Genomic DNA, 19,455 nt, shown 5'->3' with positions numbered 1-19,455 from the left:
ACTTCCGTCGACAAAACGCGGTAGTCTAGACGTACCCTAACTCTGGTCCAAACTTCAAAAGATCCCCACGGTGGATCAGGTGCATATAGGGGACTGTCTAGCACTCTGTGGGTGTGAAGGCAGATGAGAGTTGCAGCAGAAAGGAGACCCTGGTTGTCGGGGATCTCCTTGCCACTGGGTCAGAGTTTTTTCCTCTTGTCAAGTTTTGTGTGGTCCCCACCTGTGCACCAATTTCCCCGCGTTAAACGATTTCATACACAGGCCTCTGCTGAAGGATTCACACCCGCCCAAAGTCCTGCGGCGATGGCTGAGTGGCGGGAAAGACAGGAGCAGTGATCTTGGGAAGTCTTTAGTCACAAATCTGACCAGGGGAGGTAGTCGGGTGATGGTCATTTTGTGCTTGGGGTGGACAGATGTGCATTTTGAAGGCAGCTGCTGTGAGTGAGCAGACCTTTTCAGGGGCCCTTCTACTCACCCCAGATGGGGAGGGGACTAGAAAAGTTGCCCAAACATAGGCAGTCTCACATAAAGTGTACATGACAGGTTTGTGAATTTATTGCAGTACACTGGACAAACCTTACTGAAAAAAAACCCTCGTTGAATGAAGTTTAAGACTCAAGAGCTCGTTGTATTGAAAATGTAAATAGGTGTGTGTTATTTTGAAATGTTATGTAACTTGTCTAGGAAACATGACGAAAGTAAACCTTGGGAATTGTTACTAGCTTCAAAGGACTCTTTATAACAAGGGGGGAAGACAGAAATGAACAGTTATTTGGTCAGGTTTCTTGGGAAGTACTTGGGAGGAGGTGAATGCCTATGCGTATCTTTGGACTACATATCTTTTGAAGCTTTGCCTTGGGGTGAGGACCTTAGTCTAGAAATTACCAAGGCCCTGGAGTAAAAGGGGCAAATTGCATAAAGGAGTAACTCACAGATCTGTGGGGGTTCTAGATCTGAGCAAAAGGAGACATGAATTTGTAGCCACAGGGAAGTCCCTGGGTGCTGTTTGAAGAATTGTTCACTGGCCAGAACTCTTATTGGAAATAAAGAGTGATCTCCGGTAAGCATCTTAGCATGTGTGTAGGTTCTTTTGTTGGTTTTTTAAAATATGTTTTCTCTGTAGTGCTAGTGGATTGAAAAGAAAAGTGCTTCCTTAGGGCATGTCTACATTAGGAAACCATTTCAAAATAACTACATTCGACTTAATAAATAAAATAAAATCGAATAAATAAAATCGAAACAGTGTGTCCCCACTACGGGGAAGCCTCAAAATTAGTCCGAGGCAGGCTCCGTTAATGTAGATGCGCTACCTTGGACTTAGCGCCCCAAGAAACACTGGGGAGTAATTAGTTTGAGTGACTCTGGGGAGTAGTTATTTCAAAATAGCATCCACACTGCCACTATTTCTAAATAACTGTTTTGAAAGAAGCATTGTTCCTCGAGAAAAGCAGGAGTACAGATTTCAACGTAAGCATCCTGTTATTTCAAAATAACGGGCTTGGTAGTGTGGAAGCTCCACTTATTATTTGACCGAAGGGGGGTTATTTTGAAATAAAGCCCTATTGTAGACCAGGGCTTAGAAAGAATTCTGTGGGGTAACTTAGAACCATGGGCCTTTGCAACTGTTTATAGGCTTTGGACACTAAGTGAAGTGCAGACACAGGCTTCTGTAGGTGGCCTTTTTTACTGGGAAATAACACAGTGGAGGCAGGGAACTGTATCCAGCCTGGAAAAATCCCAGAAAGCAGGGCGCAAGAGCGGGTGACTGGGGAAACAGAAGCCTGAGACTGAAGACTCCCCAAGAACCATTATGTACCTTACACACCTTCTCTGAATCTGACCCACCGTGTGCTTATGTATAAAATAATACTAACTTTGGTGAAGTTATACCAAGACACATTTTGCCCCCTAGGGCCTGGAGAATGTGCCTATCCAACTCCACGGTATGTATTTGGACAGGACATCAGCATACACTGGGTATCATGAAGCCAGATTCTTCCTTTTATTAGCCCTTTTATTGGGCAAAACAACAACTGTCAACTCCCCTTTTAAATGTTGACAATATCTACAAAGCAGCATGAACATCGTACATCTGTTGTTTACGGTATATTGATATTATATGTCAACATTAATAGTCATAATCATGATTTACATGTTGGTTTTTCACACCACCATGGGATTGGGGTGCTTTGGATTCACATGGTTGCACTACCACATTTCATGACTGGATGCAACAGAGAACGCACGTTTAATGTGCATAATAAATTTGCAGCTTCATTAATGCTGAATATTTTATCCCTGCAAACCAGGCACAGCAGAAGGCACTCGATAAAATTCTAAACCAAGTCATACCCCAAAGGTGGCAGGCCTGATTTTCCTCTTGCCAACTTCATGCTGTAAATCCATTGGATTCAATGTACGTGTGGTTAGAATCAGGGTCATAGAGCCTGGCTGGGGTTTTTCACACCACCATGGGATTGGGGCGCTTTTGGATTCACATGGCCCCTGTTCAGCAAAACGCTGAAGTCATTGGGACTTCAGCACGTTTTGCTGAATCGCAGCCTATGAAAACATCTGCTGGAAATTATAGGTAGGATTGGAAGAATTCAGCTTTTATTGTGTTATCATTCCGATGGCTACTGGCAAGATTCATTACACTGGAGGTCAGACGGTAATAATTTAACCACTGTAAGTGTCGAGATTCAAACATTCATAAAGCTTTCTAACACCAATTGTCAACATCACAAGTCAAACTATACAAAGTAACTGATATCTTCAATCAAATCCTCATACAAACTTCCCTTACTTTTGCTTATGTGTAAATTTCAATTACTGTTGATGGAAATATATTTTCATTCTTGTGTGTGTGCAGTGAAATTGACATTTACTGACATTTATCAATAAAAAAGGAATCCTTCCAAGCATAGTTATATACCAGTGTCCATAAGACTTTGCTGCCATCACTGGAACTCACAGTGGTAACATGCAAAGTACCCTAAGAAGTCCCTTGTTAATATCAATGAAGGTCGGGAGAAACTGATGGTCGGTTTCTATTCTAGGGTTTTATACCGCTGCCCATCACCCTGGTATCTGATCACCTTCCATGTAAACTCAATAGCAACTGTGAAGTCCCGAGTGGACTTGAGTGCTGAAAGCAAAGCATCCAGTCCTGAGATGGGTGGAAGGCATTCAGCCCACGCTGAAGTCAGCAAACAAAATCCCGGGGGCCTTATTCATGCCTCACTTAAGGTAGGATCCCACAATGATCAAATTTGTGATCAAGTCACCTTTGAGGCGTGACTTGGTTTAGACATTTACCAATGTCTTCTGTATACAGAGATTTCTTGTGCAAAACTGGACATGTGAACTCAAACCCCAGTGCCCTCAACCATTCACATGTGGGACAGTCAAGGGATCAGATGTTCACATGAGGGAAACACAAAATAGGGGGACAAGCAAAGTTCATTTTTAAATTTAAGTGAATTCCCATAGGACAGTGGTTTTCAACCTATGGCCTGCAGATCCTGTGGGTCCACAGATTATGTCTAAGATTTCCAAAAGGCTCTGAACCACCATTTAAAATTTTGTAGGAGTCTGCAAATGAAAAAAACGTTGAAAACCACTAAGAGATAATGTGGCAGCATTTCCCCAGCTCTGAGACTGAGGCAAGGAAACCAACTTAGTTGCACAACGTAATTGCAGTACTGAATTTAATGATAAAAATATTTCAAACTTCTCTTTCAAGTCCCTTTCCCCCAAAGCTGCCCGTTAGAATGTATTCATTAAAAGGCCTCCCTCTGTCACTTTTCTGAATTGATTTGTCTCTCCTGCTTTCTCCAGCTAAGACACCCTAATCCTCTGCCGTCGCAGATTGTGCAATGTCACTAAACCAGAGGTTATGACCTTATTAATGCAGCTCAGCAGGTGGAAAATAAAAGTGCATTGAACCAGTGTAAGAAATACAAGAGATTGATTTATGGAATAATGGGGTATCTAGGATGCTTCATTCTGAAGAGGCAAGTATATATCTCAACGCTTCAGAGTGCTCTGTTATAACATAACTCTCAATTGTGGCAAGCATGCAGTCAAAAACGGGAAGAGGATATTTAACGTGACTTATAATCCGACATCATAGGAGCCAAAAGGGGAAGTGTGGAAGGAGATGAAGTTGCTCATTGCAAGCAGTGGCCCTTCCTCTGCCAACTCACAAAGACAAAAGCAAACCTAGGAAAGAGCGAAGGAGTGATGGAGCCGGGGGTGAGGGAAAAGACACACGCACATGGCTCTACAAACACAGCATCCCAGATGAGCTGAGCTATAAGCTGCTTTCTACTTCTACTACCTTTTCTCCACAGACGGCAAGGCCCTTTGCAAACATGAATTCACTGAGACTCACTCTGTGAGGAAGGTAAATATTTTTTTTTTCTGTTTCACAACTCAGTAAAGACAAGAGAGGTTAAGAGACTCTTGCTCAGGATCACACAGGAAGTTCTTGACAAAGCTGGAAACAGAGTCCAGGCATTCGGAATCCCTCTAGCTTGCTTTAACCACTGTAATCATTCTGTTTCTTGTGTAGCGATCCCTTTGGATTTCCAGACCATCGCAAACATGCATCATCCAGCCCTGAAAACACTCCTAGGAAACATGGTGATTAATATCCCCCTTTTACATAGGTGGACATTAAGGCAGTTCAGTGACTTGCCTGAAGCTACACAGCAGGGAAGCGGCAGAGCGGGGATTGGAATGAAGGAGTTTCCAAGTTCAATGCACTGACTAGGCCATGCTGCTTACGTGCCTTCCTGTTTAGAAACTCAAGAGTCCTATTTCATTTGTACCCATTTTATGCTGGTGTAACCCTAATGATTCCAAGTCAACAGAAGAGAAGAGTGAGGGGGGATTTGGTAGCAGCCTTCGACTACCTGAAGGGGAGGCTCCAAAGAGGATGGAGTAAGGCTCTTCTCAGTGGTGGCAGATAACAGAATGAGGAGCAATGGTCTCAAGTTGCAGGGGGGAAAGATCTAGGTGGGATATTAGGAAAAACTATTTCCCTAGGAGGGTGGCAAAGCACTGGGATGGGTTCCCTAGGGAGGTGGTGGAATCTCCATCCCTAGAAGTTTTTTTAAGTCCTGGCTTGACAAAGCCCTGGCTGGGATGATTTAGTTGGGATTGGTCCTGCTCTGGGCAGAGGACTGGACACTGTGATCTCTTGAGGTTGCTCTCTTTTAGCCCTAGGATTCTGTAACCCACACACCTAATGTGGTTACTAAGCAATGCTAGGGTACGTCTAAACTACATGGCTCCGTCGACGGAACCATGTAGATTTGTTTGTTTGGCAAAGGGAAATGAAGCCGTGATTTAAATAATCGCGGCTTCATTTAAATTTAAATGGCTGCCGCGCTGAGCCGACAAACAGCTGATCAGCTGTTTGTCGGCTCAGTGCACTAGTCTGGACGCTCCCCTGCAGACATCAAAGCCCTTTATCGACCTCCCCGGTAAACCTCATCCTATGAGGCATAACGGGGAGGTCGATAAAGGGCATTCAGGTCGGCGCGGGAGCATCCAGACTAGCGCGCTGAGCAGACAAACAGCTGATCAGCTGTTTGTCGGCTCAGCGCGGCAGCCATGTAAATTTAAATGAAGCCATGATTATTTAAATCGCGGCTTCATTTCCCTTTGCCTACAACCCTCATCTACATGGCTCCATCGATGGAGCCATGTAGTTTAGACACAGCCCAAGTGGTAACTAGACCACAGCAACAGCTAGCATCAAGATACCTCTACAGCATGGGCTATGAAGCAGCTGGCTTTTAGCTCAGAGGATAGAGGCTCCTATACTTAGCTCCAAAAGTCCCAGGTTCAAATCCACCTTGTGGTGGTTACAATTCCATAACAGGAGTCGTAGCTGACCAAAATATTTTGCAGGACTTATAGGGGCTTTTTGCAGGGTAAAGGTAGATGAAGATGGTGGTACTATGTTGAAGATAATTTGAGGCAGCCAATGTATTTTCTTGGAGAATTGAGTGGGAAAAATTGGATGCCAGCCATATATGTATGACAGCTTGCCTTAATCTTGCAAATGTTTACTCATGTGCTTAAATAAAAGCAGCATGTCTCAGTGCACAAAGCACTGACTAGGGTTGGGGATTCGATTCCTATCTGCGATACTGACTTCCTGGATGACCTTAGGCAAGTCACTTTCCCTCTCTGTCCGACCTGTAAAATGAGGACAATGGACCTGAGCTCTTTTGTAAAGCCCTTTGAGATCTACTGATGAAAGTCACTACATAGAAACTAGGAATTCTTATCAAAAGTCGGCAGACTGAGTTCAGTGGGATGACTTAAGGGAATAAAGTAAAACACAGGCCTAAATGTCTGCACGGCTGAGGCTGACAGATGCAGTTAGCTGAGCTTCCTCTTCGGGCCCTGAATGAAAGGTTCAATTCATGGCTCACCAGAACGCTGATCACATAGGAAAAGAAAAGAGAGACTATTATTCCCCCTCCCCACTCCTAAACAGACTCTATATCTGTTATTCTGACATTTTATTTATCTCAAACCTAAGCTTATCTTGCTCCTGTAGTAAAAAAGCACCATCTTCTCCTGAGTCTCACAGTGTAATCCTCTTTGTGATCCAACAGATAACGGGGAGAGGAAGAAAAATGAAACCTCAAATAATTGCTCGGCATGAGATAATCGTTGCCTCTCCCTGTTTTCTCTTTCTTGAATGAATAAAATAAATAATAAAGCCCCAAGAATGGTGAAAAAAAGTCTGTGGAGAGGATCATGGTGTAATTAATGCCCCCTTCAGCTGGCAAGAAATCTCATTAGCTCACTTCAGAGGCGGCATCTCACTTGCAACCAGCAGTCTATTGATCCACTAAGGATATGTCTACACAACAGCCGCTACAAGGGCCCAGCTTTGTCATGTACAGGGGAACCGACAGCCACACCCGGCCCCTGGGCTAGCTGGAGTGAAGTGACTCTCTGCTCCCAGAAGGGGTGGGGCTTCAGGTGGAAGGGACGGAGCTGGGACCGCCGGCCAAGAGTGCCACCCCTAGTATGCCACACCACCACCCTTAACCGTTAGAGCTGCCAGGAGCACCACCTGCAGGGCTCCGGCGGCGATTTAAAGGGCCCAAGGTTCCAGGTGCCACCTGTGACATAGTAGCAGTGGTGGCAGCTAGGAGCCCCACACTCTTTAGAATTGCTGGACCCCGGAGCAGTTGCCCCCTTTCTCCTCCTACACTCTCGTCAGTGGGCCTGCTCATGTAGGGCAGGGGTGGGCAAAAAGGCCTCTGCGGGCCAGATCCGTAGGGCAGGAGGAGGCTTCCCGTGCTCCCCCGCCTCCCGGCCATGATTGGCCTGGGGGTGGCAGAACGTGCCAAGCCTCTTCCAGCTCATGAATGTCTAGTGGGAAGGGGGGGGAAGGGGCTCCTGCACTCCCAGGCCAATCATGGTCTGGGGATAGTCCCGCCCCTTCCCATTTAGGCCCCACTCCTTCCTGTTTAGTCCCCACCCCTTTCCAGGGTGGCCCGGGGCTACTTCAACCATTTTATACGTGGCCCCCAGGCAAAAAATATTGCCCACCCCTGATGTAGGGCCATATTATAGACATTTCCTATATTTTCCATCTATACATTAATCCATGTCTTTGAGAGGTGAAAGCTCGTTAGCTAGAATGAATTCTTCTGTCAACCCAGCTGCATCCACAACCAGGGTTTAGGTTGACTTTACTAAAGCACTCGAAAAGCAACAGTTCACAGCCCTGAGACACAAAGTTGGGATTTTTTTTACATTGTTTTATGATTCTGGGTTTTTTTAATTCAAAACTACTTTTAAAAAATAACCTCTTACCTTATTAATTAAAAAATATTAATCTCCTGCTCCAGCCCCACAGGTCCCGTTGTGGACAGGGGCTGCTCTGGGTGTCTGGAGCTGCCCTTGTCCATGGTGACCAACGTGCATTGCAGGCAGCTGGGCTGGAGCGCCCCCTCTACTTAACCAGTTAACCATTAAACTTTACGTTTAACCGGTTAACCAATTAAATGGATTTTACATCCCTAGTAGTAACTTGGAAAAACAATTTAGGGGCTCCCTGCTTTTCTATCCCCCCACAGCTTACAAGCAGATTCTGTTGACCTCAGCAAGAGTTACTGTCACACAACCAGAAAACTGGGAAGCCAGAAGACTTGGCAATTAGGCGGCCATCGGCTCTAACAACTAGATAACACTTCCTGTCAATCAGTACGCGTAGGCACACAATTCCATTTCAACACGCATAATGTGCCTGGCTGATCCATAACCCTCTACAAGAGAAGGGAACAAGGATATGTAAAGTGGTGATCAGTCACCCAGTGCTAACAACAATGAATGTGATCCAGGAAACCCTTAGGCTACGTCTACATTGGCCCCTTTTCCGGAAGGGGCATGCTAATTTTTCAGATCGTAATAGGGAAATCCGCGGGGGATTTAAATATCCCCCGCGGCATTTAAATAAAAATGTCCGCCGCTTTTTTCCGGCTTTTAGAAAAGCCGGAAAAGAGCGTCTACACTGGCCCCGATTCGGCCCGATCCTCCGGAAAAAATCCCTTTTCCGGAGGATCTCTTATTCCTACTTCGAAGTACCACCTTGTTCCATGAGGTGTACCGGTAGTTCGGAATAGGAATCCTAGTCCGAACTACCTAGTTCGATCCCCGTGTAGCCGTGCTGCACGGGGTTCGAACCAGCGGGGTTTTAAAAATGGCGGCTCCCCACTTATGCAAATGAAGCCCGGGAAATTCAAATCCCGGGCTTCATTTGCAAGTGCGGTATGCCTACATTACCCCGCTAGTTCGAACTAGCGGGGTAGTGTAGACATACCCATAGTTACGAACAGCAGTGTTAGGAATCAACCAGTCAACCACACACCTCGTTTGGAACCAGACGTATGCAACCAGGTAGCAGCAGAAACCAACAGTGCAGTACTGCGTTAAATCTAAACTACCAAAAAATAAACAAATGGTTTAAAGAAAGATTTGACAAAGTAAGGAAACTGTTTCTGTGCTTGTTTCATTGAAATTAAGATGTTTAAAAGCAGCATTTTTTCTTCTGCATAGTAAAGTCTCAAAGCTGTATTAAGTCAATGTTCAGTTGTAAACTTTTGAAAGATCCAACCACTGGAGTTTTATTCAGAGTTACAAATATTTCGGAGTTATGAACAACCCTCCGTTCCCAAGAACTCTGAGATTCTTCTGTAAGAACACTGAGGCAGCATGAAGATCTTGTCACTGAAAACTGAAATTAAAGTGTGACAGATCAAAACATGGGGAGGGGGGTCGGTTGGGTTTCACTCCATGGGATAATTAATTCTGAATAGGACTGTGTGTTAAAAAAAAATCCTAAAATGATAGTGACATGACATGCATTATCTAGTGAATAAGACGATCAGACCCGAGTCCCTTCATCCCCAAGAATGAGAGAACAGAGGAACTAAAGAAAGAAAAGGAGAGAGCTTAGCCATGAACCTTCCAGCATGTAAAAAATCCAATTAAATTCAATAAAAGAACTGTACTGGCGTGTTCTTGTTTAAGTACGATGGTAATTATTAGCTCAATTTATCTACGTACCTCCAAAGCGAGCTCTCCGTGATGCTCCCGAGGTTGTAGTCATACAACTTTGTCAGAATTAGAATCACCTGGAGGCAAAAGAAAAAAAAATCATGGTTAGTCTGAAACAATTACAATCTCCTAGAACTGAAATGACCCGAGGGGAGGGTTTAGGATTCCTTTAATGGGTGCTTAACATAATTGAATGACTTGTTAAAGCATTTGCCTCGACTGACATGGGAAGTGTTCGCAGATGCCATATGTTGAACCAAGCAGACCGTTCCCTGTTTGATGCAGCTGTAACATCATACTGCAAGTTCTTCCCCCAGGAGGTAAAGCAGGTGAAGGGGATGGTGAATCAGACAAAATGCTTCTGGGTACGGGAGAAGATCCACAGTACGTGACAGATCGTGTGATTGCCTTCCATTGGGATTCTTACGCATGGAATCACCAGACTGGAATGGAACCAAAGTCCTTCTGGGCCAGAATCCTGTTCCCCAGGGTGGTCAGTAGCAGAAGAAGATGTAAGAACCCTGCAGAAGGTCAATGTGGAGTTATCCCCACCACCATCATCCCCAATAAAAGCCTTGTTCTAACCCGTAAGAAGTAGAGTGTGGCTTAAACCACACAGCATGAGGTTTAAGATCCCTTCCAACATTTTCCTTAGGGATTATAAAGTCTGGCAGGCGAGTGAAACGAGCCTTAGGATTCCATTAACTATGCCAGGTTTTGCTTTAAATTTAGGATTTCTGGGCCAGATCCTTTATCCCTTACTGACACAAGTACGATTTACTAAAATGACTAGTCCTACTGTTCTTGCATAGAAAGAGGGGTAGGATTAACCGCTGGGCTTCCCGTATAAGCTTCCCGTTATTAGCTGTGAATACCATTATGCTGCCCTCTAGTGGTGGGCTCACAAAAGTGAGATAGAGACTCAACTGAGAGACATCTTGCATAGCTCAGCTAATAGATGGTTATATTTTTAGAACTCAAGACCCAGAGTCACCCCATGAAGAGGTATGAGTGCATAATTTATCTAATAAGTGTGTCAATTTATGTTTTGTCTAATAATTGTGTCTGGGTTCATTCCACTCCCTCCATACGGGTTTGTAGAGTACCTAGCATAATAGAACCCTGATCTCAGGTAGAGCTGCAAGGTATCACATATGGTATCACATTTTATCCAATACACTCTTCGGATGCATCTAGACTAGCAAGATTTTGCACAAAAGCAGCTGCTTTTGTGCAAAAACTTGCCAGCTGTCTACACTGGCCGCTTGAATTTGCACAAGAGCACTGACTTTGTAATGTACAAAATCAGTGCTTCTTGCACAAATACTTTCACGCTCCCGCTCAGGAAAAAGCCCTCTTGTGCAAGAACACATAGTAAGAGATGGTCCCTGTCCCAAACTGTGTGTAGTCTAACAGTCAAAAAACAGGAGGAAAAACAGAGGCACCAAGAGGTGAAGTGACTTGAAGAACGTCACCAAACAAGTCAGTTGCAAGGTAGAAGAAGAACACAGGTCTCCTGATTCCCAGACCAGTGCCTTACCCCCACCCTGAGCAGCTCACGTTCTGATCCAGAATTGGTCATTAATACATATACTGGCCTCAACAGAGAAACCAGGTGGACTTTGTAACCCTTTCCTCTCCTCACCCCATCTGCTATTTCCCCCTGCTTGCCTGCTTGCTTGCAAAATCAGGCCATTGACATGAGAGCTGGTAACCATAGTGGGGAGGATCCACCTTTAAATTGTCACACTCTCTAAATAACAATAATAAATGAGGGTGAAGTAATTGAGCAATGACTCCAATGAGAGAACTCCAGCATCTCCGAGGGAGCTAGTTCTCTGTGCTCTTTCACAGGCGACAGTGTCATATATAGAAGCCTGCATGGATATAAAATTGGCATTTGCATCTGCATCTTCGTCTGCAAAAATGATCTGTGGATATCTGCATCCATATCCGACTATATGGATATCCATGGATATCTGAGGATTTGCAGGGCTCTAGCCATAGAAAGATATCAAGGACAAGAGACAAATCCAACTGCAGGAAGGTTGATTATTCTGTATATTAGGCCACATCTCAGCTTGCAGGAGGATGGATACTCTGCGATCAATCCTCCGGAGTTCGATTTAGCGGGCCTACTGAAGACCCACAAAATCAAATGCTAAGGGCACCCCCATTTACACCAGCACTCCTCGCTGGCGCAAGGAGTTTGAGAAGTTTCTCCCATTAACCTCCTGTTGTGGGGGCCACACCAGAAAATCGGGGCAAGGTATGTTGACTCCAGCTACACAAGTCATGTAACTGGAGTTGCGTATCTTGCATTGATTTTCTCCCCCAGTGTAGACCTGGCTTTAGTAACAGTACATCTTAAAGAAGTATTTCATCCGATGAAGTGGGATTTACCGACAAAACCTCATTGATTCTCTATATAATATATATTTGTTAGTCTCTAAGGTGTCACAGGACTGCTCGCTGTTTTTAAATCTACGGACTAACATGGCTACCGTGTTACATGAGACGTCTTAAAGAGAATGCTAGCATGTGTGGGATGTCAGATGGCATTCCCACAGAGGCTGCATATTCTTAAGGGTGTGTGCCAATTAAGGCTCTGTACGTGCTAAATTTCAATCTGAACCCTCCCAGGAATGGTTACCAGTGGCCGCAGGGCAGCTGTGTGTGGCAGATACAGAATTACGTTGTCACTGTCCCTCAGTGAATTCAGCAAACGGGCCTATTATTCCCCCGCTAAGAATATGGGGTGGGGTGTGTGGCTCTGTGTGTGAGAGAACAAAAAAATAAGCGATCATTTCTGTATGGTCATTCTCCTGATTCGAGCCAGCAGTAACCTGCAAAATGATGTTGAATCATGAGCGCTGCACAGCTGCCTTCCTTCAGAAGTGGGAATGAAGGGCACGAGCAGTGACAAACCCCTTGGACCTGGGAAGTGACTGCATGAAACCACCTGCCAAGAGATATTATTTAATCTCTTCCCGCAGTAGCAAGGGGCATCTTTGTTCCTCTCCGCACCCTCCTCTCTACGCTAGCCAGTGAAACTGGAAATGCAGGCAACACACAGAGGCAGTTCATCCCCACAGCCAGAGAAGAAGCATTTTTCATTAGGGATAAAGGGGGTAAGGTAATATCTTTTAAAAGACTGACTTTGTCTAGCAAGAGAGGCAAGCCCTGGGAAAGCTCCAAAGCTCTGGGAAAAACACTAGGCCAGGTCTACCCTCGAGGCTGCTGGTAGAACTGTCCAGACTCCTGCGAAAAATGGAGGGGACCAGTTCCAGACCCCATAAAAGGAGGAGACTCAGGCCGAAGGGATGGGGTAACAAGGCAAAGGGAGGAGTCTGGGTCTAGCTTCCCAGAGCCAGCCAGTCAGCACAGCCCCACCCATGCCTCCATCAGTGATTTAAAGGGCCATAGGCTTTGGCCACTGCTGCTGCCATGGTAGCGGTGAGAGGATGGGAACTGCAGGCCCTTTTAAATCACTAGGCCCAGCTGCCTCTTCTGCTCTCCTCCCACCCCACTGGCAGTCCAAGGAACGCATCTGCTCTTCCGAAATTTTTTTCAGAGGAGCAGACTTTTTTTTTTGGCATCCCTGTTGTCATGATTATGAGGGTTAGCCAGCACCCTGGGGATTAAGGAGTTAACTACATCTAGCAAGGTGGAGTGGCCAATAGGAATGTAGGTAGGACTTTCAAACTGGGACAAAGGAATTTGGGTTTTTCCCTCCTTTCTCTCTCGGGGTGAGTCCTCTGCAGCTACAGGGAGGGACAAGCATGTCTCTCTCTCTCTCTCTCCAAGAAACAATTCTTCACTTCTCTAAGTAGGGTAAAGTTTAGGTAGTTTCGTTAGGCTTTATTGTTTTAAGGGTTGGGTATGGGATCTGATATCTGGCACTGCTTAAGAGATGTTTGGCTTTTCTTTTTAACTAAGTTCCAGCCCATGGTGTAATTCCTCCATGAGTATATTTTGTTACCTTTCCATCTGATCCTTATGCTTGCAACAGGAATATTGTTGTAATAATAAAAGTTTTCTTCTTTCTTTTTATTAACCTGGCATTGGTTACTGTGTGTCCTGATTTTTATAATAGGAGTGAGATTTCCCAAATGATCTTTCCCCTGATCTCGTTATTAATATTTGGGTGGTGGCAGCAGAAGTCTTATTCCCAAAATCTAGGTTTTTAAGATTTTGGGGGAAGTTTTATACCAAAGCCTGGTAGATAAGGCTTTGGGGTACAGTTGCTGGCCCCCACTTCTGTATTTATCATGTCAGAGTGGGGAAGGAGCCATGACACCTGTAAACCTTGTTTTATAGGAAGAAGGGATATTCTGAAAAAGGGTTTTTTACAGACATTCAGCCCCATGTAGACGGGCCAAAAGTCGGAAAAGCGTCTTCCGAAAAAAGAAGTGGAAAAAGATACATAAATTGTGGTACACAATTTGCGTATCTTTTCCCAGAAGACTGTGTAGTCTAGACACAGCCCCTGAGGTGTGAATCAATGTAGTTATACTGACCTTAACACCCCCTCTCCCCACCGGTGCAGACACCGCCATGTTGACTGGAGGAGGTGCATTTGCTATTTTTCACTACAAAGCCACAGTGCTGCCCATGCAGTAGTTTAAGGGCAGACTTGCCCTAAGTGCCCGGCAGCTCAGAATAAGATCAAACAGATCACACAGCATAAGTAGTTATGGAACCATTGATGGTGAAGTGACCTGTTAACGCCCCCTTAGTCACAGGACAAAAAGCGGAGTTCAGGATCGTTCTAAGAAGCCATCAATCCAACGGCCCTTTATTAAAACCATGATTTTTAGTGTCTAGCAAAGTTACAAATTTAAGCTCCCAGGCTCCTCTCTTGAAAGTGCTTTGCCGGTTCTCTTTGAGGCTGAGGACTGACAAGTCAGATACAGAGTCTTCACTTTGTGGAAAGTGTACACCCACTGGTGATATTGTGTTTGTGTCTTTTATCAGTTTTCTGTATGAGTTCATTCCAGAGCATAGTGATTGTCTGGTTTCTCCCACACAGTTATCATTGGGACCAAAAAAAATTTGACAGAACAGATTTCATCAGCAAATGCAGTTCTGTGGAAACTGAAATACCCCGAGATATGTCATGGGTTTGACTGAAATATTGTTTTAGAAGGAGAAAAAAGGTTCCAAGACTGCAGAAACTTCCGGATGTTTTCAGAACAACATGCTACAGTTTTCTCTTTAAAACAGCCTTAACTTTGTGTTTACCTTTTGTTTTGTTTTCATTATGTCATAGCATTTCAAAACACTGAATAATTTTAAGTGAGCTGTAAGGACTATTCCTCCTCCCCTCCACCCAAGAATTTTCTCTTATGGAGAAATTTAAACCTTTTGGGGGTATATTCTAAACTGGAGCAAAACCATCACATTTCAAAATCTCTTAATCCTTTGTGAAATAGGATTTCCATTCTCTACGCAGCTCAAGTAGTGACTCAAAGGCCAAAGGACTCTCCCAGGGCAAATGTTTACAATGTCCCACAGGGCAAGTCAGTAAACAAAGGACCTGAGTCTTACGCAGCCTTTGTCACAGTCATTTAGGGTACGTCTAGACTGCGTTGCTATTTCGGAATACCAGAAGTATGCTTAAATAACAATGCTGCATCCGAGAAATGCGTCCGCTATTTCAATTTTTTTTCCCGAAATAACAGACGCACTCTTTCACCATCCCTGGAAACCTTGTTGGTCATGCAGATGTGCCAAATTTCAAAATAGCGTCTTTCAAGATTAAATAAAAAATTGTGTATCTTTTTTCTATTTTTCAGTGCGCTCTAGATGTAGCCATAGTGAGCCAGCGATAGAGGGTTTAAAAAAGTCAGGCTTCTTGCCTTCCATATCATCTGCTCTAACCACTCAACTTGCTGCCTCTAAACCAGGTGAATAAATCTACCAGATCTCCAAAGAACAGAACAATAAAAGAAACCTTACCTGGGCCAGGCAGCCCACACTCCTTGAGGGTATGTCTACACTAGGCCCCTAGTTCGAACTAAGGAGGCTAATGTAGGCATTCAAAGTTGCAAATCCAGCCCAGGATATAAATATCCCGGGCTTGATTTTCATCTTCCCGGCTGGTTGCCATTTTTGAAATTTACAATTCCAGACTAACTGCCCGCATCTATACACTGCAGGGACCCGGTAGTTCGAATTAAAGCCTTAGTTCGAACTACCTGTTAAACCTCATTCCAGGAGGAATAACAGATAGTTCAAACTAGGGCTTTAATTCAAACTACCGGGTCCCTGCCGCATGTAGATATGGGCAGTTAGTCCGGAATTGTAAATTTCAAAAAATGGTGACTGTAGTAAGTTGAGGGTCAGTAACATGGAGTCAGCAGGCCTAAATAGAGGCCTGTAACATGAAAACAGCAACAGGCCTGCAATCTAGTGAGCAAGACTTTGGTTCAGTAACAGGAGCCAAGAAAGAGGCCCTATTGATAACTGTGTGATTATGTAAGTTAGGTCGAGCATGGAAAGACACAGGGAAGCACTGGGTACAGACTGTAAGCCAAAGGGGAGTAATGGAACATCTTAATAAGAAATGTCTTGGTACAAAAACTCCCTAAAAACTAATGCACATACCGACCTAGGTTCAGGACTGGGTCGAAATTGACAGCATGAAGGATAGTAAGTAAGCCCCCCTTCCATAAGGTGAGGGGTGGTAACTAGGCAACAGTGGGTGGTAACCTGGTGTGTAAAGAAATGATGTAAGTTGTTTGTACCTGTCTATAAAAGGACACCGCAGAGGGTGCTCTCCGGCCGACCTTGGGGGGGGGTGCACTAGGCGCCTGAACGGCAGGTGTCATTGCCTAAACTTACAGAATGCACAGTAGCTTAACTTTGACTAAGTGCTGTTAATATCTGATCTATGGCAATAGGCCTGCCTGGTGTTGGTACCTTGTCAACGCGGGCCATAGTGCCCAGTGGTGTAACATTGTACTGATCTCTGTTACCAACTGGTAGAGCTTCACATTTGACAATAAACCTGCTCGATTGATTTCAAACCTTGCCTGCATCTGTCGTTTCCGGGGCCTCTCAGAGATCTCTTGTGTTGACCCAACTGCACGGGGTCTAACGCTCTAGATAAAGGGAGTACCGATTGTTACTCACGCAGTCGAGAGTTTAACAACGGAGTAGAGGTCCTGTCAGGAGCGGGCCAGGACAACCCTGACCAGACGCTGACACTGACAGTCCAGACCACCAAAGGTACCAAGGTACGAGAACACCGAGGTACGACAGTGACCAGCCGGGAAGATGCAAATCAAGCGCAGGATATTTAAATCCCGGGCTTGATTTGCAACTTCGAATGCCTACATTAGCCTCCTTAGTTCGAACTAGGTGGCTAGTGTAGACATACCCTGAGTTAACACAGAGAGCTCTGCAGCTATGTACAACTGAGTAAGAGCATAACAAAAACCTCCCATGTCTCCCTTCTTTCCCATCTTTTCCTCTCAAAACAGAGAGATTACATAGATTAGTTGGAGCATCTCCCACTGACAAAGTGCTGTCCATTCACATTTGCACTTTTTGTCTGTAAAACTTGCGTCAGCCAGGGGAATGTTGGTGGGGGTTTTTTCCCCGTGCCTGAACATCATAAGTTTTACCGATGAAAGTGCAGTATAGACCTTGCCTTCAAGAGACAAGATGGGCAAAGTCATATTTTTTGTGGGTCTCACTTCTATCGGTGAAGCAGGCAAGTTTTCTAGCTAAGCAGACCTCTTCTTCAGGTCTGGGAAAGGTACTCAGACTGTCACAGCGAAACACAAGATCCGAGAGTTTAACATATGTAGTTAGCCTATTCTAAGGGATCACTGGAAGTTAAGTGGCCCATTAACACTCCTGTAGACACAGGGCAAAAAGAGAGTTAGTGGGTTACAGATTGCAGTAATAAGCAATAAATCCAGTGTCTCTAGTACGACCATATTTTTTAGTGTCTACAAAATTATGCATTTAAGCTCCCAGACTCATCTCTTAAAAGTATTGTATGGGTTTTGAGGAAGAGGACTAATAAGACAGAGTTTGGCTTGCCCTACACTACCAATTTATGCTGATATCACTACGTCACTCTGAAAAATCCACAGCAACCTACCCCCCCAGTGTAGATAGCACTATGTAGTTGGGAGGGCTTCTCCCAATGACAGGGCTACAACTCTCAGGATGGTGAAATACCTATGGTGAAATACAGTGCAACAGTGGCACAGCCAAACCTGTACAGTGCTGTAAGTGTAGGCAAGCATCTAGAGTGATCACTTTGTGAGAAGCGTTCACTCATAAGTGTTTATGGTGTTTTTTGTCTTTTACCATTTTCCTGTGTGAGTTTGAGTGGATTGTCTGGTTTCACCCACCTCGCTGATACTGGGGCATTTAGTGCATTGGCAGAGGTACCCCATGCGTTGTGATAGGCATGTGAGGAACCATGGATCTTGTGGGGGTGTAGATAGTTGTGACACTGGAGAACCATGTGCTTGCTTTGCATTAGCTACTCTGGCAGCTTCTGGTGCTTCTTTGATTTGGTGTGGCCTGGTCTGTGTGTGGCTTACTTCTAAGGATGAGTCTGTAGAGATGAGGGGAGCTATTTGAAGGCCAAAAGAAGGGGTTCAGGAACAATTTCTTCAGGATCAGGTCTCCGTTGAGTAGAGGTTGGAGTTCTTTGATGATACAACCTATGGGTTCCATTGTGAAGTGGCAGGTGACAACTAAAGGTGTAGGGTTGGGGAGGGAGGCATTTAATTTCTGTCATGAAGAAAGTTCTCTCAGGGTACTTAGGTGTCCTGTTGATCAACTTCTTTGGTAGAGTGTCCTTATTTGGTGAAGGCTGTTTTGAGCATGTTAAGGGTGTATATCAGTAGTGGAAACCTGTGGCCCAAGAGCCATATGCAACTAATTGGGGTACTATCTGAGGCCTGCAAGACAGCAAGCAGCAGCAATACAGTTGCTCCAAACCACACGTGAAATATGAACAAATCACAGCTGGGCAGCAAAATTGCTCACTTATGCCAGATTCCCATTTGCACTTTGTGTTAAACTTTTATTTCAATCGTCTATGAAAGATCATCTTTTTTAAAAGTATCCACTTTGGTGCTTTCATTTCCTTGTTCTTTAAACTTCAAAAGGTTTAATATCATGGTGGGTTTTCTTGTTGCAGTGGTTGGATTTTTTGCTTTGTTTTCCCGGGCTGTCGCTAGATAGCTTAGAGGAACCTAACGATCAAAGACATACGTATTATGTTGTTCTAAATGTCAGAGTATGGGCTGTGATGGAAGGCTGTAATGAAATGAAACAGAATGTCTCACCCTTCATGTTTGTTTATTTCTTTGTTTCCCTTTCCCACTCCCCCTCTTACCAGTCAATACAAACTAACAAGGGCGAGAAGCAAAGAACAGTGGATACAGTGGTGCGTACATACATGCATGCACACATGCGAAAAGGAGCTGAAAATCTGGTTTTATGTCTGTCTGCTAAGAGCCTTTTTAAAAACTAAGATAAAAAATTAAACTTTACTTTCTTTCCAGGGATATAAACTCTACTATCACAGCTAAAAATACAGCTTTGCCTTCAGACTCCAGGAGTAAATTAGTTTTGAAGTGGGTTCCCCTCCTTTCCTTGTTTATGAGAAGTGACACAGGAAGGGGCGGTCCTTTGGCAGAGCAGGACTTAGCCCCACCCATGACTAATTAGCCAGAGCCCAGGTGAAGTTTCTGACACGTAGGTGATAGGCTGCAGGTCATCTGGTCCTCATGTAACCCACACACCTCACTGTCCCATGGAGTGGCACTTAGTTCGCTTACAGTGAAAGATAAGAACACGGGATCTCTACAGCAGGGGTGGCCA

General features: G+C 44.6%; 1 protein-coding gene across 2 annotated transcripts in view; it reads right to left on the bottom strand.

Annotated features, from left to right (window-relative positions):
- The window catches only part of SORCS1 (sortilin related VPS10 domain containing receptor 1), a 477,697-nt gene that overhangs the window by 308,273 nt on the left and 149,969 nt on the right, over positions 1-19,455 (bottom strand). For both annotated transcript variants that reach the window (XM_075935517.2, XM_075935516.2), the window contains exon 2: positions 9,607-9,674. In XM_075935517.2, coding sequence (XP_075791632.2) covers positions 9,607-9,674 — 68 coding nt within the window. The remainder of the gene's footprint in view (positions 1-9,606; positions 9,675-19,455) is intronic.

This window comes from Pelodiscus sinensis, chromosome 8, assembly GCF_052426305.1.
Source record: "Pelodiscus sinensis isolate ZL-2025 chromosome 8, ASM5242630v1, whole genome shotgun sequence".
Taxonomy (NCBI): domain Eukaryota; kingdom Metazoa; phylum Chordata; order Testudines; family Trionychidae; genus Pelodiscus; species Pelodiscus sinensis.
This window is presented reverse-complemented; position numbering and strand designations above follow the sequence as displayed.